The sequence below is a fragment of the Dendrobates tinctorius genome, unplaced genomic scaffold (assembly GCF_039654945.1).
Source record: "Dendrobates tinctorius isolate UK_male_01 unplaced genomic scaffold, ASM3965494v1 ptg000174l, whole genome shotgun sequence".
NCBI lineage: Eukaryota > Metazoa > Chordata > Amphibia > Anura > Dendrobatidae > Dendrobates > Dendrobates tinctorius.
The window spans coordinates 1206986-1230185 of record NW_027361841.1 but is presented as its reverse complement, the minus strand read 5'-3'; the positions used below and the strand labels follow the sequence as shown (position 1 = coordinate 1230185).

General features: G+C 46.8%; 1 protein-coding gene across 4 annotated transcripts in view; it reads left to right on the top strand.

Annotated features, from left to right (window-relative positions):
- THAP9 (THAP domain containing 9) overlaps positions 1-23200 on the top strand; it is a 79902-nt gene that overhangs the window by 37017 nt on the left and 19685 nt on the right. For all 4 annotated transcript variants that reach the window (XM_073551264.1, XM_073551262.1, XM_073551263.1 and 1 more), the window contains 2 exons: positions 4670-4823; positions 13566-14340. In XM_073551264.1, the coding sequence (XP_073407365.1) occupies positions 4670-4823; positions 13566-14340 (929 nt within the window). The remainder of the gene's footprint in view (positions 1-4669; positions 4824-13565; positions 14341-23200) is intronic.

The window sequence follows — 23200 nt, the reverse complement described above, 5'->3', positions numbered from 1 at the left end:
TCCCACCCAAGATGATTAATGTAAGAGTATGCTGGAAGACAGGTGCAAGCCAACAGATGATTTGTGCTTCCAGCTTCACATAGGACAGGGCACCCTAAATTGCATTGTGTACTCTGAGAAAATTAGTATTAAGGCTGCGAGGCTGTCGTGAACAAGTATTTCCAAGAACGCTCGTTCTCGACAATTTTGCAGACTATAGAAGGTTGCCTATCACCAGAACATGTGCACAAGACATTACCATTCTCGGCACAGCATCATCCTGTGTAAAAAGGATTTGTTCTGCCGAGAACAATGGGAGCTATAGCACATTGAACAATCTATTAGTCATTTTTTTTCTTTGCAGAAAAAAAGACTTTAAGTGTGCCTGATTTTTTTTTTTTTGTGTGTTTTTCCTATACATGTTATTTATTTATTTTTTTTATTTCCTCTCATATGCAGAACAAAAAGTTAAGCTTTTCCTAAAAAAAAAAGGATTAAAAAATGGACAGCACTTAGATGCCACATGGTGTCCAAGTGCTGTCCGTTTATTTTCTTTCAAGAATCCATGTACTTGAATTGGCAAGTTTGAGCTACAAATTGATCCAAACTGATTTTCTCAGTTTTTTTTTTTTTTTTTTTGGCTTCACAAAAAAAAATAAGTCCAAGAACATCAATGAACATGTGAACAGCCGTATACGCTGTGATTCATGTGTTTTATGCATTAAATAAATGTATTGAACGCATATAAAAAACCTGGATGCCTGAATGAAGAGACCTATAGTGGTGCTTTAAAGTTTGTGAACCCTTGAGAATTTTCCATGTTTGTGCAAAAACTTGACCTTAAAGGGAACCTGTCACATCCTTTTTCGATATTAAACTTCCCTCAATGTCTTGCTTGTGATGCAGTGTTCATCACTAACATGGTCTTCTCAAGTAAAACTTCCCACTATTTATCTGAAACCCCCCCCCCCCCCCCCCACACTTTTTATGCTTAGGTGATTACATGACATACCTTCTCTTTCAGTTATTGGGGGGGTGCTTTCCATCCTTCCTGCACGGTTCCCTTCAAAATACTCATGTCTATCGCAACCTGATTAATTGCCTGGACTGTCCGTTGTCATAGCAATCGCCCGGTAAATTTCACGCTTGTGCACTGACTATCAGGTCCTGGTGCATGTGCACTGAATCTGGGTGTACGTCCCATCTAAATTTGCATATGCTCCAGAGTCGCGATGAGTCAGTGACTAGGTGACGTATACGTTGTGAGCATGCGCACTACGAGTGGCACTCTGTTCCTGTGGCTCCAGAACATGCGCAGATATGAAATGAAGCTGCTGGAACTAGATTGACAGTAAAAATATGCTGTAGTAAACAGCGACTATAACAGTATTTTTTTACAGAATATAGTTCGGTAAGTGTCAGTGGCGGGCTGATGTCCAGTTAATACTTTTGTTTTTACCAAATTTTTATACTTATTTTAAGGTAGATTTTTTTTTTTGTATACACCAAACACCACATATGTGAAAAAAATGCCCCATTCGTCTGAATCCCAGTATTCAGCGCAGGAGGCACACTGATGGTGAGGGAGAGGATCCCATCTTCCTTTCAACCTCCTCCTCCTTTTCTTCAAGTGATACCGAACCGCCGCACAGACGCCCTAGGACAGAAAATTAACAGTCTCCTACTGTTAATGACGCCCTATGGCCTTACATCCTGAAAATTATGAGCCACAGTTTCCTGATTTTTTGATGCCATCAGGAATCCAATTTGACACCACCAGCCTCATAGAAATTGACTTTTTCAAAGTATTTTTCTTTGAGAATTTTGTAAACTCATCATGTCCCAAACAAAATCATTTACCAACTGCACCCCTGTAGATGCCGTAGAAATTATGAAGGTTTGGGGCCTTGTTCTTCATTTCGGGTAGAGAAAAAGCCAGAAATTCGGCAATATTGGAGTGTTGACATTTTGTATAATTAGGAATTAGTGCACTCACTGCTGGATCAAGGTTATCACTTCTATGTAGATAACTTTTATGCCAGCATCCCACCCTTCAAGTCCCTCTCTGCACGAGCTACTGCAGCATGCAGTACTGTCTGAAAAAATCAGAGGCCTCTCTAGGATGCTAATTGGGCAGCTGCTCAGAAAGGGTAAGAGCAGAACTCACTGTAGCGCCAACATCGGAGTGGTCAATTACAAGGACAAGAGGGATGAATTTTTCTTCACCACCATACTTGGTGATTGCAACATCCCCACTGTTGTACAAGGTCCACAAACCAAACTGTGTGCTGGAGTACAACAAGAACATGGGAGAAGTTGATATCTCTGATCAAGACCTCTACCCATACAGTGCCATGAGAAAAGCCAAGGTTTAGTACAAGAAGCTGGCCGTGCACATCGTACAGATGGCAATGTACAACTCTTTTTTGTGCTATCAGGATGTGCAGGCCAAACCGGGACCCTCCTATAGTTCCAGGAGGTTGTCATCAAGGCCCTAATACTTGGCAGTCAAGAAGGAGCGGCCACAGTAGTTCTGGACCTAAAGGTGTCCGTGTTGTACCAGGGCAACATTTCCCCCGTGAGGTCCCTCAAACTGCAAAGAGAAGGTCACAAAAAAGATGCAAAGTGTGTTACAGAAGGGGGATATGAAAGGACACTATTTATCAGTGTGACACCTGCCCTGACAAACATGGTTTGTGTATGAAAGACTGTTTCAGAGTCTATCGCTCATCCATGGACTAATACATTTATTTGCCGATTAGTCCTGAGGACTTTGACTTGGTTATTCCTAAAATTTAATTTTCATTCATTGATCATTCAGTCATTGTCTTCCTGCATGACCAATGTTCTCTCGAGACTCATGAACAGATGTCCTGATGTTTTCTTTTGGAATTTGCTGGTAGAATTTATAATTTATTGTTCCATCAATGATGGGAAGTTGTCCTGCCCACATGCAGCAAATTGTGTCCAATCACTGATATTACCACCATATTTCACATATGATATAAAGGTTTTCCCTTTCTCCAAACAAAGCACTAATTTAAACCAAAAACCTTTATTCTGGCTTAATCGGTCCACAAAACATTGTTCGAATAGTCTTCTGGCTTGTTCAGGTAATCTTTAGCAAACTGCTGATGGGCAGTAATATTCTTTTTGGTAAGCAGTGGCTTTCTCCTCCTTGCATTCCTGCCATACAAGTTTTTGTTCTTCAGTGTCTTCCTAATAGTGGACTCATGAATGTTAACAGTAGCTAATGTAAGAGAGGCCTTTACTTGCCTAGAGGGTTCCTTTGTGACCTCATAGACTTTGCTACATGAAGCTCCGAGTGATGTTTGTTGGTTGACTCCTCATGGGGAGGTTAATATTGGTCCTGAATTTCCTTCCTTTGTATATAATCTGTCTAACTGTGGATTAGTAGCGTCCAAACTCTTTAGAGATAGTTTTGTAACCTTTTCGAGCCTGATGAACATCAACAACCATTCTGCTGAAGGTCTCAATCTCTGTTTTGTCATGCTGTGACACACTTCAATGTATATGCCGTGAAAATCAGAATTTGATAGATTCCCTATTCTTTAACCTATTCCCCAAAGATGATGTACATTTACATCATATGCTGAGGCACTAACTTTCATTCGGGCTCTGCTTTCTCAGCAGATGATGGCTGAATTATTCATCCGTCATCTATCTCTAACAGCCATAGGTGGAGCGGAGCTGGGTCCATGGCTTTTAACCTTTAGAATACCATTGTCAATCTCTGACAGCAGCATTTTAATGCATGCCGGCAGGAGCTTGTCAATCTATGCTCCTCTCAGTGCATCTATGGCATGATTGTAGGGTGATAACAGGTCGCCATGATAAGTGGGGGTCTGCAGAAGACCTCCATGCTTGTCATGAGGGTTCTGTGAAAGCCAACCTGTAGCTGACATTCACATGAAATTGTGCTTTTCACTCTGCACAGCAGTATTGTAGCACTGCTGTGTTTAGCACAAGCGATCAGATGATCGCAGGTTCAAGCCCCTTAAGGTGTCTAACAATTACAGTAAAAAGTGGGGTGAAAATTTTTTTCATATTTTTAAAGTTCAAATAATTCCCCTTTTCCTATATTAAAATATAGAAATACACATTTTGTATCAAAACGTCCGTAAAGTCCAATCTAGCAAAATATAAAGGAAATGAATCCGATTTGTAAACTGTATAATGGGGAAATAAAAATGAGAATGCCAGAATTAGTTTTTTAGCTGAGCGTCACAGCAATAAAATTCAATAACAGGCGATCAAAACATTGCATCTACGCAAAACTGGTGTTAATAAAATCCTATTGCCCAGTCACACTTTTGTAATTCAATTTATTGAAAACACCAGACTCCAATTTTGCCTTTTAAATTTTCTGTTAATCCTAAAGGTTTAAATTCTGTTGCCACTTAGAACTGATATTGGATTATTTTGCTCAATAAAAAATGAGTCTAATCGTAGAATGATTCTATGATTACTCTTTATTTGTAACAAGGTCTTATATTGTTTAATTCACTTGACAAGTTTTCAAGTATCCCTGCAGAACCTGAGAAGCACAGATTTCTTCCTCCAGTTGCTTGTTTATATTGATGAATACAGAGCATGATGTGATTTCTCCATTTTCTTAGGTCATGTAAGCAATATTCACACATGTAAACTCTTTATTTTGTATCACTAGACATTCCTCTGGAACTTTTCAAAAAGCCTGAATCTGAGTACTCTGCCCAGCAACGCATGTTTTCCCTGACTTTACAACTGAATGACCCTCTGTCATACAAGTATCTGAGGAAGGAGACCAAGCTGCCCCTACCGGGGCCAAGAAGACTTCGACAGTAAGTACTAGGAAAATGTTGGCCATGTTTCACTCTGGTGTTACGACTTAAGTTATTAGAGTAGATATGGGTTATGTCTTATTATCAATCCTGACGGATGGCTTGACTTTTAATGCCTTCATGACCTTGTGATTTTCCATTTTTGCGCTTTCATTTTTTACTTCCCTTATTCCAAGGACCATAGCTTATTTTCTCCGTCCCCATAGCCTTATGAGAGCTTGTTTTTTTTTTGTTTTTTTTTTTTTGCAAGACATGTTGTACCTTTGAAAGACACCATTGGTTATGTGAAGCGCTGGAAAAAAATTGTGTGCTGAAATTGCAAAGAAAGTGCAATTCCACAATAGTTTGATTTTTTTTTTTTTATTTTCCATGTTCACTATATTGTAAAATGACGAGAATATATGCTTCTCCAGGTCCAATATGAATGCGCAGATACCAAACATGTATAGTTTTTGTTTTTTTTTTTGAGTGGTGAAAAAATAATTTAAAAAATGAAAACTTTTTTTTTTGGTTATGTCGCAATTTTCCGAGACTCATTTTTAGGGATATGGGGCTGAGGGACGGCTTATATTTTGTGTCCTGAGTAGGGATGAGTGATATTGCCCAATATCATATCGGAATTCCGATTTCCGATATTGGAAAATATCGGATATTGGAATTTCCGATTTCCGATATCAATGCAAGTCAGTGGGAGAAAAAAAATCGGAATTACAAAATGACCACTACAGTGCTATATAATGGATAAAATGGAGGGGAAACACCTCAGGATAATGGGGAAGGAGTTTGCAGAGGCAGAGGAGCAAAAAAATCGCTAGAAAAATGCACAGAGCGAAAGCTGTAGCAGGAAAACTGGTCGCCATCTTCTTAACAGCGGTGTTTTTTCTTTGCCTTAGGATTAGTTGGGGTAGGGTTAGGGTTTATGGTTGGTAGGAGTTAGGGTTAGTAGGGTTAGGGTTAGTTAAGGTTATGGTTGGGGTGAGGGTTAGTTAGGGTTATGCTTGTGGGTTAGTAGGGGTTAGGGGTTATGGTTAGTAGGGTTAGGGGTTAGTAGGGTTACTTAGGGTTAGTAGAGTCAGGGTTTACAGCTAGGGTTATGCTTATGGTTAGTAGGGTTAGGGATAGTAGGGTTAGGGGTTATGGTTAGTAGGGTTTAGGGTTATGCTTATGGTTAGTAGGGTTAGGGTTACAGTAATGCTTATGGTTAGCAGGTTTAGGGTTAGTAGGGTTTCGGTAGGAGTTAGGGTTAGTGGTAAGGGTTAGGGATAGTTAGGGTTAGAGGCTCAGAGGCTGAAGGATTATGGGATTTCCGATGTGAAAAAAAAATATCGGCATCGGAAATCCGATATCGCAAATAACAGGCCGATTTCCGATATTTCAATATCGGAAAGCTCATCTCTAGTCCTTAGCTTATGTTTTTACTGATACTATTTTGGGGTAGATATATTTTGATCACCTCTTATTGAAATGTTGCGGTGGACAAAAACCCCTAATCTTTCTCGTTACGCCGTTTACCAATCAGATTTTACTCTGTCGCCTTATTGGGGGACACAGAACCGTGGGTGTTATGCTGCTGTCCACTAGGAGGCGACACTATGCATAATCTGAAAAAGATTAACTCCTCCTTTGGCTCCTCCTCTGCAGTATACACCCCTGGACGGCGTCAGCCTTCTCCAGTTTTTGCTTAGTGTCGCAAGGAGGCACACCTAAGAGTTTTTACTCCGTTTTTTTCCTTGATTTTTTTTTTTCTCTTCAACGGATTACAGATGAAGAAAAGCGGGTCCCCAGCGAGACCCCCGGCATGGCTCCCTCCTCGGTCCCCTATTAAGGGGTACCCGGTTGAGGTCGAGACGGCTATTCCCCATGTCGCTCCTTCCCCAGTCCCTCAGGTACTGGCTCGAAGTCGAGACCCCCCCCTCCTTCCCCAGTTCCCTTGGGCTCTGGGTTGAGGTCGAGGATAGGATGAAGCCCCCTGACGGTGACAGCAGCACCCTCCCTAATCCCCCTCTGGGGGCATTAGGTTGAGACACCGCAGGTAGGGCCTGTATCAGGCACCATTCGGCCACTTACAAGTCCAGGGACCCCAGCCCAGCTGCGGGCTCCTGTTGGGACCGGGGGAGGTGCAGGCAGGCATGGTACTTGTCAGAGACAGGGCTCCCTGCACCCCTGTCTCTGTGGCAGCACCAGCTGCATAGCGTCTCAAAGGGACCCCCCACAGGGCCTAGTTCGCGCTCATAACCCCACCGCTAGCCTGCCATTCAATCCGGGGGGGGTCTGGTTTGAATCCGACCCCCCCCCCTGGACAACCGCGCCGTCCTGGAGCCCTTCTGGGCATGAGGTATCAAATTTAGGCCGCGGCTTCGGCCTAGCCGAAGTCGCCGCCCTATTCTCGCCCCCTGGCCCGCCCCCCGGATGATGAAAATGACACTCTGCAGTGTCATAGAAGGGGCGGATCGAGGCAGGAAGGGCGCGCTTTTACATAGCTCAGTGTGCCCTTTTCAGCTCTCTGCCCCCTTCCCCCTCCACCTCAGAATCCCGGTGGCCATCTTGCTGCAGCAGGAAACATAGCTGACAGCCATACAACAGTCTCCGGGGGGCACAGGACTGTGATTTGTCGGCGCTGGACTTAGGGGCACACTGGTGGGGTAAGATCACAGCTGGGTTTTCTTTACTCAGCTGTGCATTCATATTACCTATAAGTTCTCCCCTTTGCATAGCCCCTGTAGGACCCCTGCTAGCCAGCCTCTGTGCAAGCCGGGCTCAAGGAAGAAAACCAGACAAGAGCATTCTGCACAGCCTGCAAGACCACTCCCCAGGGGCAGCACGGACCCACACTGCCGGGACTGTGTCCAAAACACTGGGTCAGAACCAACGCTTCTGCGTCTTCTTCCATACCGGAATGGGCTACTCAGATGTTGCAGTCTATAACACAGTCCATACATAGCCTGACCTCTACACTACTGCAGGCTTTGCAGGGTCATGTCTCGGCTATGAAAGTTACCCAGTCCACCGGCCGTTCTAGGCCTAGCGTGACTGCATTCGTCAGGTGGCGGCCGCTAAGCAGCTTGAGCCTTGGCTGGAACCCAAATGGGAGACCAGCCCGCGCTAGCAGGTCCGGGGTCATGCGTTTAAATCTCGGGGACATGCCACTTCCGACCACAGGTCGCATTCATCTGCGTCCTCACATAGCACTCGGTCGTCCCCCTCCAGGGAGAGACACAGTGGCTCCAGGTCACCTAGTCCGTCCCCTGACAGAGACAGACAATGCGGATCTCCGCAACGATTTCCGACCACAGACTCGGAAGGCATATGTGACTCTAACCCAGACAACGAAACAGAGAATTATCTCGTCTCCTGTCCCCCTAGCAATACTGCAATAGTTGAGGATATCGTCTTTTCCATCCTTCGGGTGCTGGACATTTCAGATCCAACCCCGGAAGCACTAGAACACAAGATTTCCTTTGAAAGTGTTCAGAAACCATCGTAGGTCTTCCCTAATCACCCGGAATTTCAAAAATCCTTTCTAAGCATTTTTTTGCAGCCTGAGAAAAAATTCGCCAATCGCAAGTATTTGGAAGCAAATTACCCCTTTCCACAGAAAGACACCAAGTTTTGGACAGATTCTCCTGAAGTGGACCCTCCAGTCTCTACGCTGGCAGCACAAACGCTTCTCTCGCTGCCGGACAGTTCAAGAACACAGCAGACAGACAAGTCGAACGCATGGCTCGTTCAATCTTTGAAGCGGCAGGTGCCTCTTTGGCTCCCGCATTTGCTTCAGTTTGGGCAGCCAAGGCCATCATGGCTTGGGCTGATCTATTGCAAAAGGGCCTTCAAGCTTCAAATCCTCAGCTGGCGGACCAGGCGGTGCAAATTGCAGTGGTGGCAGATTACATGGTCCATGCAGCGTTGGACTCTGCAAGAGGAATAGCGGGAATAGCATCAAACGCCATCACAATCCGGCGTATTCTCTGGCTAAGAGAATGGAAAGCGGATGCGGCCTCAAAAAAGTCCCTAACAAATCTCCCGTACTTCAGTGGCCGTCTTTTCGGTGAAAAGCTGGATACAATGATATCCAATGCTACGGGGGGCAAAAGTACTTCCCCAACTAAGACCAAAACGCACGTTTAAAAGGCGTAATCAATCTCGTTTCCGATCCTTTTGGAATTCTTCAGGCTGGTCCGTCTCAGGCCCAGCACAAAACCGTAATCGTTCCCCCCGCAGGGACAACACACGTGCGGCACAGAGGCCGGACAGGACCTGGCAATCAAAGACAAGCCAGGCAAAACCTAAAGGAGGAAAACCTCAGACTTTTCCCTCATCCTGACTCATGCCCTCTGGAAGACACCCCACTTGTAGGCGGACGACTGCTACTCTTTCAGCAGGTCTGGCTGCCTATTACAGAAGACAAGTGGGTCAAGGAAATAGTGTCTTCAGGATACAAAATCGAGTTTACTACCAGCCCACCGCACAGGTTTTTTCCCTCTGTCCCTCCAAAATCCCCGCTCAAAGCTCAGGCCTTCCGTCAAGCGGTTTCTTCCCTCCTGCGAGCAGGAGTCATAGTGCCAGTCCCAGCAGAAGAGCGCTTCCGAGGGTTCTACTCCAACCTGTTCGTGGTGCCCAAGAAGGGAGGCAGCGTCCGACCCATACTAGACCTCAAGCAACTCAACAAGTATGTTCGAGTTCGTCACTTCCGCATGGAATCCCTCTGGTCAATAGTTGCGTCTATGGAAAAGGAGAATATCTTGCCTCCATAGACATACCGGACGCATACCTGCATATACCGATTGCTCCCGCCCATCAGAGGTTTCTCAGATTCGCAATCAACCAAGACCATTACCAGTTTGTAGCCCTCCCGTTCGGTCTTGCCACGGCTCCCAGGACATTTACAAAGGTCATGGCAGCTACCATGGACGTTCTGCACTCCAGAGGCATAGTAGTCGTTCCATACCTGGACGACCTTCTCATCAAGGCCCCCACCCTCAAGGACTGCGAGGTCAACGTCTCGATCACGATCGACACTCTGACGCGCCTGAGGTGGTTAGTCAATTTACAGAAGTCCTCGACTACCCCGAGTCAGTCTCTGACCTTCCTGGGGATGCTATTCGACACCTCCAAGGGTCTGGTGATCCTCCCCAAGGACAAGGCACTGGCTCTCTGTCTGGGAGTTCACACACTCCTCCGCAAGTCCCCCATATCTCTCCGGTATGCCATGAGAGTACTTGGCAGGATGGCAGCAGCAATGGAGGCGGTACCATTTGCCCAGTTTCACCTCAGACCCCTTCAACTGGCCATCCTCAAGTTCTGGGACAGGAATCCGTTCTCCCTCGACAGGGAGTTCCGGTTATCAGCAAACACCAGGAGGTCCCTGCACTGGTGGCTCAAGCCAACCTCGCTTGCAAGGGGAAAATCCTTTCTCTCCGGTCAATGGAAAGTTTTGACCACCTACGCAAGCCTTATGAGTTGGGGCGCGGTGCACCTACATCAGAGCGCAAGGCAGGTGGTCACCAAGGGAATCGACCATGCCCATCAACATCCTGGAAATTCGGGCCATCTTCCTGGCGTTGAAAGCCTTCCATCACTTGCTGGCAGACTCTCATATCAGAGTACAGTCGGACAATGCCACGGCAGTGGCATACGTGAACCATCACGGCGGCACCCGCAGCATCCAGGCGATGACCGAAGTAACGCGTATCCTACAATGGGCGGAGGCTACAAGGTCGGTACTCTCCGCGGTCCACATTCCGGGTGTGGACAACTGGGAAGCCGACTATCTCAGCCGACAAGGAATGGACTCGGGGGAATGGTCTCTCCATCCCGAAGTCTTCTGTCAGATCTGTCATCGTTGGGGGACCCCGGACGTGGATCTGATGGCATCCCATCTCAAGGCCAAGGTTCCCAATTTCATGGCCAGGATGCGCGATCCGCGGTCGCTCGGAGCAGATGTCCTGGTTCAGGACTGGACCCTGTTCCAGCTTCTGTACTTTTTTCCACCCCTCTCCCTGATCTCCAGAGTCCTGAGGAAGATCAAACAAGAGGGTGTTCCCACCATTCTGATCGCTCCAGACTGGCCCAGGCGTACATGGTACGCCGACGTCGTGCAACTCACAGCAGACGTCCCCTGGCGTCTCCCCACACGTCCCGACCTTCTGTCACAAGGCCTGTTCTTCCACCAGAACTCAGGGGCTCTCAATTTGACGGCGTGGCCATTGAGACCTGGGTTTTGACCCAAGCAGGTTTTTCACCGGACGTTGTTAAAACCATGATCAGGGCTCGAAAGCCCACTTCAGCCAGGATTTACTATCGTACCTGGAAGATTTTCTTCACATGGTGCGACTCTCGTGGGCAGATTCCACTTCCCTATTCTCTTCCAAAGGTCCTCGGTTGTCTTCAGTCAGGCCTGGATGCCGGGCTATCCCTGGGCTCGCTGAAGAGCCAGGTGTCAGCGCTCTCCGTGCTCTTTCAGAGGCGTATTGCTAACAAGCTGCAAGTGAAGACTCTTCTCCAAGGGGTTTCCTGATTGGTTCCCCCCTACAAACGTCCGTTGGAGACGTGGGATGTCAACCTGGTCTTGACAGCACTACAGTCACCTCCTTTTGAATCCCTTAAGGTGGTCTCACTCCGCTTTCTATCACAGAAAGTGGTTTTTCCTGGTGGCAATCACCTCGCTACGCAGGGCGTCTGAAGTTTCAGCTCTTTTCCTGCAGACAACCCTTCCTGGTTTTTCACCAGGACAAGGTGGTTCTCCGTACAGTACCATCCTTCCTTCCGAAGGTAGTGTCCAGCTTCCGCCTCAATGAGGAAATATCACTACTGTCTCTTTGCCCGGCTCCCGTTCATAGGGTAGAGAAGGCTCTGCATACGCTTGACCTTGTCAGGGCATTGCGTATTTACGTGTCTAGGACTGCTCCCTTCTGGAAGTCTGATTCACTTTTCCTTCTTCCAGAAGGCGTTCGCAAGGGCCTACCGGCTTCCAAAGCCACCCTTGCTAAGTGGATCAAGTCCACCATTCAAGAGGCTTACCGCCTCAACAATTCTCCCCTTCCGGCCGGTATCACGGCACACTACGCGGGCGGTATGGGCCTCTTGGGCCGTTCGGCATCAAGCCTCAGCACATCAAGTGTGTAAGGCAGCCACTTGGACTAGCCTGCACACATTTACAAAACACTACAGAGTGCATACCCAGTCCTCAGCGGATGCGAGCCTAGGTAGACGGGTCCTGCAGGCGGCAGTACCCCAAGTCTAGAGGACTGTCAGCACAATATTCGTCCACTGCTTCCCACCCAGGGACTGCTTTGGGATGTCCCACGGTTCTGTGTCCCCCAATAAGGCGACAGAGTAAAGGAGATTTTTGTGTACTCTCCGTAAAATCTCTTTCTCTTAGCCTTTAATTCGGGGACACAGCTCCCACCCTGTTGCCCTTGCGGGCCGTTGTTACGGTTGGGTTCTCATATTGTTGTTTGAGCCTGTTTATAGTAACCTTTTTTTTTTTTACAAGCATAGTTATGTTTCTGGTATATTCCTCCTAATGCTTTTGCACAAAACTGGAGAAGGCTGACGCCGTCCAGGGGTGTATACTGCAGAGGAGGAGCCAAAGTTAATCTTTTTCAGATTATGCATAGTGTCGCCTCCTAGTGGACAGCAGCATAACACCCACGGTTCTGTGTCCCCCAATTAAAGGCTAAGAGAAAGAGATTTTACGGTGAGTACACAAAAATCTCTTTTTTTTTTTTTTTTTAACTTTTTACATTTCTGAACTCAAGTGTTACCAAATGTGTATATTTTTTTTTTTTTTTTTTTTTATTTGCAATATGGCAAAAGGGGGTGATTTTGAGCTGTTTTTTTTTTCTCACTTTTTATTGTATTTAAAAGTCCTTTTAGGGGACTTGAACCTGCAATCTTCCGATCACCTGTGCTATACATATAGCAGTGCTGAGGCACCGCTATGTAACAGAAAGCACGATCTATGAACGCCGGCCACGGGCTGGTTTTCACAGGAGGATCGTAATGTCAGACATGTCATCAGCAGACACTCGGCTGTCATGACAACCCATCGATTCCCCGTGATCATGTGACAGGGCACTGATGGGCGGGATGAATGACTTGCTTCTGGATTGCGCATGTTAAATCCTGCTGTCACTGATTGACAGTAAGATAAAGCTAGTTAAAAGCTGCAGCCTGAGCTTCATTCCTTATGCTACTGGTGGGTGGCAAGGTGATGGCTCGGTGTGCAAGCTCGCATCAAAAGCAGGGACACAGACTTTAATTTATTTTAAAGGTCGTGAAGGCGTTAATAATATTTGGTTTGCTACAATATGTAGAATTGATAAATCTAGATGTGGGAAGCAGAGCAATATTGCGATAACTTATGGATAAGTGCTGGTTCCGCTCACCTGGTGGAGTTGTAACGGACAACTCCTGTGAAGGCATAAAGGAAACTCACTTCTACCTCGAGGCTGGTGGATTATTCCTCCAGGAGATATTGGATCCAGTTGAATGAAGCACTTTGGTGGGCTTTGCTGCTGACGTAAATCGATTTGTCCAACAATAATGATAAAGTTTTTATTTTTGTTTCAACTCCGTACGGCATCTTTATCAAGTGAAAAAAAAAAAAACATTGTTGAAAAATTGATTTACTCTAGCAGTGCAGACCACCTAATGTGCTTCATCCAGCTGGATCCAATATCCAGAATCGTGAATCATTCGTCTGGCTGACCGTTAATACGTTGTGTGTATATATAATTTTAGGTGGCTGAAGTCAGATCGTGGAGGTCCTGGAATTAATTCTCTAGTCCTGAAAGCATTGATGCAGAAGAAGCAATCTCATCCACACTTGTACACCCAGGTGTCTCTTATTTTAAGTACATTTTCCATTCAGCAAAATGTTGCTTTGGACTCAGATCGAAATGAACTTGTGGGTTTTGTGAACTTCGGTAAAGGGGGTACGGGAAGTGGAAGCCAAGATGTGGCTGATGAAGTCTTGATGTTCATGCTTGTTGGAGCAACCGGTCATTGGAAAGTCCCTATTGCTTATTTTTATGTTAAATCGTTGACCCCACAAGCACAAAAGCAACTTCTTGTACATGTTTTGCACGAACTGTACGAGAAGAGTTTTGAGGTATTTGCCGTAACAATGGACAGACATCTATGCAATGAAGAAATGTGCACTCTTCTCGGCTGTGATTTTACATATCCTTGGGAACTACAGACGCACTTCTCCTTGCCTAGCAGAGATTCCAGACATTATGTTGTATTTGATGTGTGCTATGAGCTGCAGGCAATCAGCGACATGATAGAAAAACTTGGCTCAATCCTGAGTCGTGAAGGAGTCATTACATGGCAGTACATCACTGACCTGATGAACCTGCCCAGAATGTTTCCACTGGTAGAGGACATGAAGCTTGAGAAGATGTCGCTATTGTGTAATAAGCTAAGTGATACTGTGGCAAATGCCCTGCAGTTTATTCAGGAGTTAAATACTGAACATTTTCATGGTTTTCAGGCTATTATCAACTTCATAAAGGTATGTCAGTATTTTATGCATGCTATTATATTCATTTAAGGACCTAAATTTTTTTCATTTTTACGCTTTGTTTTTCCTCACGTTCTTCCAAGAGACATAAGGTTTTTTTTTTTTCTTTTTCCTTGGACAGTTTTTTTTTTTTTACAGGACAAGCTATAACATTCACTGGCCTCATTCACTTTGCCATACAGTGTACTGAAAAACAGGAAAAAAAAACCTCGAATGCTGGGATCACACATGCGAGAAACAAGGACTGATCTCACGTCTTAATACCGGGTGTCAGGAACCGGGGTTGTTTGGTTGCCCCCCCTAGTTCTTCTCAGCAGAGATTTATGTATATCCCGCTTTCCAATTTCCGGTTTGGATTTTGCAGCTCTCTGGCGCCTCCTTACCCTCAGGTCAGTCAAGGAACTGCACCTAGGATAAGTAGTCGCCGGACGGGCCGCCTCACCGTGTACGAGGTAATGGGAAGGCTGCAGTGACTAGTCTTGGTCCTAGGCGGGTTGTAAACTTATCAAACTCCGTCCGTCTCTGCCAGGGTCTCCCCCAAAAGCCCAGAACACCCTTCGCTGCCACCAGCTCCTGGTCCTAGAATATGGGGCAGGAGCCACCCCAATCAGTAGCGAATTTAGCCTCCGAGGACGTGAAAATACGTTATAGAGCAAGGAGAAACGAAGCTAGTAATTTTATAGATTTTACTCCAAAAGGTAGGCAGTGTTTACAACAGGTATAAAAGATATTACAAAATGAGACAATTGAAATATGTACAAATGATTACAAAATAACAAGGATTAAATGGAGAAAAAACCACTTACAGTTGCTTGTCATTTCATAGCAGACCATGCGGTGCGGGGGAAGGGCGATACATCACAGAGCCTCTCTGTATCAGGCTTCCAGGGCAAAGACGCCTGCAAAATGAGCTCCCTCTATCTTATACCCCCCCGGTCGTGACATCACTTAGGGGGCTGAGTTATGGAAGCCCTCCTCTTTCAGAAATGCCTAATAAACTCATAAGTATCATATCGCGGGGAGGGAACCTCGTATAGCGACAAACAAAGTATCATCTTGCTCAGCATGACGTTGGCGTTAAGTCCAAACACGAAGTGCCTGTATGAACAGGTTAAGTAAGAATCTATTTCTTGGATTCCGCTGAAGCTGGAGTCTAGAAAACTACAGGGTGGGTAGCTCTATCTGAGCACATTCCAAATATGTAACTTTCATAACACCAACTCGGGTCAAGATATGCCCTAATATTTAGATCTTAAATCAACTCTATCTTAGACAAAAGAGCACATTTCCCCACTGCCTTCAGCCAGCTTAGGGCCATAAACTAGTATCACGTTACACAGAGTGTGGAGCTAGAAGGAGCTGGGAGGGGAGGGGGTCGAAAAGCCCACAGCGTGTGTCTTGCACAGACCTAATGGATGTAGCAGAGCTCAGTGTGTGGGGAAATGGAAAGTTCTAGAAGGGTACTTTAAATGTGAGCATATTCGTAGTATCATTACACGGGCACTGCCGCCGGCACTCGGATCGGAGTGTGCGGCTGCATGTATTTCTATGCAGCCACATGCTCCGCTCCCAAGTGCCGGCGGCAGTGCCGGATATTAAGATGCAAAACTTGTCAGAGTTTCTCGCATGTGTGATCCCGGCCAAAGTGAAATGAAATGATGACACTTATCTTTTAATGGCATTTATCGTGCAATAAAAATGACCTGGAAGTATGCACGTCCGGGTCATTTATGCAATTTTGGGATTACCGTAGTTTAGTTTGTTTTTTTTTTTTTTTTTCCATTTAAGTAATGAAAAAAATTCTGGGCCTTGTATTTTGCGTGGCGAGCTAACTTTTATTGATAGAAATTTAGGACATAAGTTTTAATCACTTTTTATTTTTTTTAAGGGAGGTGAAGTGACAAAAAAACATCGCCATCCTGGCATTTTGAATTTTTTTTCTGGTGTTTACCGTAGGGGTTAATCAAATCTATATTTTTATATATTGTTTTTAGGGGACGAGGCGATGTCAAATATGTTTTTATCTTGGTCACTTCATTGGAGGACACAGGAAACATGGATTAATATGCTACCACTTGGAGGCTGACACGGAGAATACACCTTTGGGCTCGCTCACACTGGCGTATAACACTGCCAAGTGCTATCCCATGTTTTAGGGTGGGTTCACATTGCATTAGGGTGAATCCGCTAGCGCTATCCGTTAGCGCCATTAACGCTATCTAACGGATACGTTAGCGCACCCATTGACTGCAATGCAAATAACGCATACCAACGTATGCCGAAATCAGCATGCGTTAACAGGTATGCGTTCCTTCCCAACGCACCCTCGAACACTGCTTGCAGCGTTTGACTGCGTTGGCAAAAACGCACAGCGAACGGACCCGTTCGCTGTGCATAGGATTGTATGGACTAACACATGGTTGCGCTTGGTACTGTAGTGCTATGATGCGTTAATGCATACCGTTAGTGCTATGGCGCTAAAGTGCACAAAAGTGACATTAGCGTTAGTGCATCCGTTTAACAGATCCGTTAAACTGATGCCCTAACGCAGTGTGAACCTAGCCTTATCGAATAGCACTCAGCCCAATGTTATACTATGGGACACTGTTCCCAAACTCCAGTCCTCAAGAGCCACCAACAAGTCATGTTTTCAGGATTTCCTTATTACCCAGGTGATAATTGCATCACCTGTCCTATACTAAGGAAATCCTGAAAATATGACCTGTTGGTGGCTCTTGAGGACTGGAGTTGGGGAACACTGCTATGAGGCAATGCAGATCTTAATAGCAAAGCCACAAAAAGAGGACTAAAAATCCTCCAAAAATTCAAGAATTAATACAGCAGAAAAGGGGGAGCAGTGCTTACCTGCCCAGGTCTCAAAACAAATGCAGGATGCAGCAAACCCATGTAGTAAAGATGGCGGCAACATAGGTGCAAAATATTGATAAGACAACCACTCACAGCCTACCAATTCATGTAGGGGATGATTGCTTTGTATATGATTGCACAAAAGAGGCTTGTATAGGGCACTGTTCACATATACAGGTAATGCACAGTATCTGGTTTACAGTCTATTAGTGACTCCCATCTATTACATCAGGTGGGCTACTCAGTACTATCTAAATGCATCCCATGAGGGCAGACCCCACGGTTTAAAAGACCAGAAATGCTGGGCTTGGCTGCACCATGAAAAATAAAGTCCACTTTTTCCATCATACATGACGGCACCACAAGAGAGGGGATCCACCCAACAAGGACAGGAAACCTTCAAGATAAAAGGTGCGGCTCCTCTCTCCGTATCAGTTGGTTTCCTGTCCTTAATGGGGAACCCTCAAGATGAAGACTCTTGAAGATTCTGGAAGAAAGAAGAGGAGGCCTGGGTTGGATGATTACTGGCAGACACCGGTCTGCTACATCCGTCACCAGGTACCGGTAGTCGCCTCGGGGGCCATGTATTTCCATGCCCCCACTGAGCGAATGTATGGCCACAGCCCGTGAGGCAATTGCCTGGGTGAAGTTTGAGCCTCAGAGGCCACATTCGGTGTACCCTCCCTGATGCCGACATGCCCCATAGAAGTCCACGGAGGCCACTTTCGTGCTCCCTCCCTGATGACATCTGATGGCCATGCAACCCGTGAGACACATCGGTGCCCAGGTAGAAGAAAGACTCCTCGGAGGACCCTTTGGGGATCCCTCCCTGTCGAGCACAGGTCTGACACCGGGGCTGCCCTAGGGAAAAAAAAAAAGTACTTGCAAACAGCCAGAGCAGCGTTGAGGCTTCCGCCTGAAGACCAGGTCCATGGGGGCCGCAGGTATGAGGGCAGCAGCAGAGGGTGTCATGGCGGATAGTGGTGTGGAACGCCGCAACAGGCAGTGACCTGGGCGCGCACCAGAAGGGAAAGCCGGGTACGCGCAGCTGATGGGGACACCTGAACACAGGCAGCTGTCGGGTACATAAGCAGGAGCGCGCACCGGAGGTAGTGGGGCGCGCTCCAGAAGCAGAATCCGGGTGCACGCAGCGGCCTGTACTCCCGGGAACTTGCGGCGAGTGCCAGTCATCTGCAGGCTGGGAGCACACATCGGAAGTAGATGGGGCGCGCTCCGGATGTAGAATCCGGGACACACAGGAACTTGGGCAGCTGCAGGGATGCAGAGAGCGTGCACAGGAGTTAGGTCGCGCGGTACACTCACATAGCAGTATGCGCTCCCCGAATCCTCAAGCCGGCATAAAGGGCGCGCACTGATTACCAGATGTATGGCAGCGCTCATGCGCAAGCGGCCGGCAGGTGCAGGATCAACGAGGTGCTTAATTAAAAAAAAAAAAAAAAATGCTGGCGAGAGTCACCAAGCCGTTACCAGGTTAGATGTGACTGCTCTCGTCAGGAAACAGCTGCAGCAGCTAGACAGCTTAAGGGATGGAGAGCCCTTCTCCAGAGCACTTGCAGCAGCACCAGGAGGTGCAGGAGAGGCAGTCTCGCTCAAAAAAGAAGAGCCAGACGCGCCGCAGCAGCAGTGGGAGCCGCTCGGGCAGCCCATGGGCGGATCGTCACCATTCCTAAAAGGAGGGGTCCTTAGTCTCTCTGGGAGACAGTGAGAAGACCAGTCAGCCTCCAGATCCGGTACCCGTTCTATGAAGCGTCCGAGTGGTGAGTGAGCTTCAAGAAAGTCCAGCACGCTAATGTCTGTTCTCTTTCTCTCTTGTCTCCTCTCTCCCCTCTTTTTACATACATTGGTGGGGTGGAGTTTAGGAGGTCACTAAGGGTACCGTTACACTTATCGTTGTCGGGATCGCTGGTGCATCGCTATGACCCGGTCAGGATCGCTGGTGCATCGCTAAGTGGTCGCTAGTGAGCTGCCAAACAGGCAGATCTCACCAGCGACACAGCAGCGGTCGGCGGTCGCTACTTACCTGTCAGACGAGGCGATGAAGACGTCCTCCCGCACGCGTCGCTCGTTGCCACAGCAGGAAGCAGACGACGAGAAATAGCCCAGGACGTTCTTGCGCGATCAGCGATAACCAGCGGGGGAGCCGGTCGGAGGTAAGTATCACATGTAGCGATATCGCTAGCAATATCGCTGCTGCGTCACAAAACCAGTGACGTTATAGCGATATTGCTTGTGATATCGCTATGTGTAACGGGCCCTTAAGAAAAGTAGATCAAAATCTAAGAATAAGGAATGTCCCTTATGCAATAGTCCCTTAGGAGCATCATGGAATAAAAAATTGTGCCAGGATTGTATTAATAAGACAGTAGCGAAAGAGACACCCTCTTTCGCTGATAATCTGAGATCCCTGATTCAGTCGGAGGTCTGTAAATCAGCGGATATGGATAGCAAGGAAAGAGATAGGTCCAGCCCCTCAGTAGTCTCTCAGGAGGGCTCCACAGGATCAGAGGAGGACTCAGATAAATCCCGCTATTCAGATAGCAGTTCTAATGAGGAAGACGCATTCCCAGTGGAAGCTACAGATAAGCTTATAAAAGCAATCCGATCTACTATGGGGCTGGTAGATGAGCGAGCGAAAAAGACGGCTCAGGAACTCATGTTTAGCGGGTTGCAAAAGAAGAAACGTAGAGCCTTCCCTATTAACGAACACCTGGAAGGGCTCATAAGGGAAAGGGAAAAACCAGAGAAGAAGTCCAAGATAATCAATTCCCTGAAAAGGAGGTACCCCTTTGATGAAGAGGCATCCTCATCCTGGGATATAGCTCCAGAGATTGACATAGCGATATCAAAAGTCGCCAGAAAATCCTCCCTACCCTTTGAGGATTTAGGTTCCCTAAAAGAACCTCTGGACAGAAAGACAGATAATTGTCTTAAAACAGCCTGGGAGGCCTCAGCTGGGGCACTAAGGCCGGCCATTGCGGCCACTTGTGTTGCTAGATCCCTAAAAATATAGGTTGATAACATGGAGGATCAGCTAGAGCAAAGGAGTCCACAGGGAGTCTTATCTTTAGAAGCAATACCGGCCATCAGAGCAGCGGCAGTCTTTCTAGCTGAGGCTTCAGTGGATTCAGCCAGGCTAGGAGCAAAATCAGCAGTTTTAACTAATGTGGGACGTCGTGCAGTATGGTTCAAATGCTGGCCAGAGGACACACAGGCAAAGATGAAACTCTGCTCCCTGCCGTGGGAGGGAAATTTCCTGTTTGGACCGGCATTGGATGACGTGTTGGAGAAAGCCGGTGACAAAAAGAATTTCCCAAAACAGCCATTTCAGCGCTCCTTTCAGAAGGGCCGAAAATTCAGAAGACAGCAGTACAGGGATCGAGACAGAAATAACTGACAAGCGATCCAGAGGAGGGAGAGGTTTCTACTTCGGCAAGCCCTCCAAAGACACCAAAAAACCTCCCAGTGACTGTCCTTCTCAGGTGAGGGGAAAGCTCACTCACTTCCTCCCAGCCTGGGAGAGGATCTCATCCAGCAACTGGATCTGGCAAATTGTGAGATCAGTCCTGGAGTTAAGGTTCCACCACTGGCCGCTACGAAGATACATGCAGACTCCAGTACAGTCCTCTCAAGAAAAGCAAGTCAGTCTGGAAGGGGAAGTAATCTCGCTCCTAGACAAACATGTCCTGGAAGAGGTTCCGGTAGAGGAAAGAGAGGTTTTTACTCCCCCCTATTTCTTATAAAAAACAGACAATTCCTGGAGGAAAATTATAAATCTAAAAGGCCTCAACAAATATCTAATAGTCCCATCATTTCAAAATGGAAACAATAAGATCGGCAGTGAAGCTCCTCTTTCCTCAGTGCTATACGGCAGTCCTGGACCTCAAGGATGCTTATTATCATATCCCGATCCGACGAGATCGCAAATATCTCAGTGTGGCTGTCCAGCTGAGGTCTCAATGGCGCCACTTTCAGGACAGGGCTCTGCCCTTTGGGGTAGCAATAGCCCCCCCCCCCCCCCCCCGAGTGTTCACAAAATTAATTGCAGAGGTCACAGCACATCTCAGGGAAAAAGATACTCTGGTAATACCATATTTGGACGACTTCTTGATAGTGGAAAGAAATCTCTCTCACTGTCGAGAACAAGTCAAAATAGTGATGGAGACACTACAGGTGCTGGGATGGCAACTGAACCTCAAAAAATCCAAACTAGAACCAGAAGTGATCCAGAATTTCTTGGGGTTGACAGTGGACTCGGTGGTGCAAGAGTGGCGCCTCCCAGTGGAGAAGAAAAGATGAAAAAGAATTATAACAACAATAAAAAGACCAGAAATGACTGAGAAAGGCCATGTCAGTGTTGCGGTCCTTAACCTCCTGCATACCGGCGGTGAAATGGGCCCAGTTCCACACAAGGGAACTACAAGGGTGTGTGCTACAAAACGACCTGAGACTTTAGGGACAGTTAGAGCAGAAGCTCACACTCCTGGACCCTGTACTCCAGTCACTCAGGTGGTGGTTAGATAGTCATCTCCGAGAGAAGTACCCTGGACATTCACAGCCTCCAAGGTGGTCACAACGTACACCAGTCCTTGGGGATAGGGAGCCCACCTAGACACACTATGGCTCCAGGATCCCTGGGCCCAGGAGGAAAGAAATTATCCTCAAACGATTGGAAACTTATAGCAATCGAAAGGGCACTAAAAGGGTTGTTGACACACCTAAGAGGACACCATGTGAGAGTCCTATCAAACAACCGAACAGCAGTCGCATATGTAAACCACCAGGGGGACACTCGTTCTCAGTCCTTGATGCAGATAGCAAAAAGGATCATGACTCTGGCGGAACACCAGTTCCTCTCATTATCGGCCCTGCGCATCTGAGGTGTAGACAACCTGAAGGAAGACTTTCTGAGCAGGAACCACTTGAGGTAAGGAGAATGGTGCCTAAAAGAGTCCATTTTTCAACAGAGTGCGCACATGTGCTGAAAACCCAGTATAGATCTCTTCGCCTCAAAAACCAACAGGAAGGTTCAGAAATTCTGCTCCCTAAGTCCAGCAGACAGGCCGTTGGATAAAGTGGACATCAGGTCTCCTGTACGCCTTCCCTCCAATATGCCTCATATCAGCGGTTCTCAGGAAGATCAGGGAGGACCGAGCCAGAGTAATTATGATAGCTCCCTTTTGGCTGAAAAGACCATGGTTTTACTGGCTGAGAGTGATGTCAGTAACGGACCCATGGGTGCTCCCAGAGGACCATGACCTTCCAACACAGGGTTCCTTCAATCACCCTCCGAAGTCCGGGCTCCATTTGACAGCATGGAATTTGAAAGGTCACTACTAGAGAAAAAGGGATTATCAGCAGGGTTAATATCCACCTTACTCAGTAGCAGAAAACCAATGACTACAAAAATTTATGGAAGGATATGGAAAAAAATTCTTATCTACCCCAGGCCCAATACAGGAAGGGGAAGTCCCAATAGTGGCAATACTGGAATTTCTGCAGAAAGGTTTAGAGTTGGGGTTACCTGTCAGTACCCTCAAAGTACACGTCTCAGCCCTGGCAGCCTTATTCAGCTGCGACACAATAGGTAGGTGGCCAGGTTTATCCGGACCTGTACTAGAGCTGACTCTGTCCCGTCCCCTACTCCTCCTCCTTGGGATCTAAATTTAGTCTTATCTCTGACAGAGAGTCCGTTTGAACCACTAATCACAACATCAGATAAAGTTCTAACATTAAAAACAGCCTTGTTAGTGGCACTCACATCGGCCCGTATAGTTGGGGATTTACAGTAGACCCTCCCTACACTCAGGCCATGGACGATAGAGTTGTGTTAAAATTAGATCCAGCATACCTTCCCCAAGGTGGTATCGAAATTCCATAGGGCTCAGGAGATAGTCTTACCATCCTTTTGTCCTAACCCTAGTAACCAGAAGGAGGAGAGGCTTCATTGCCTAGACATTAGAAG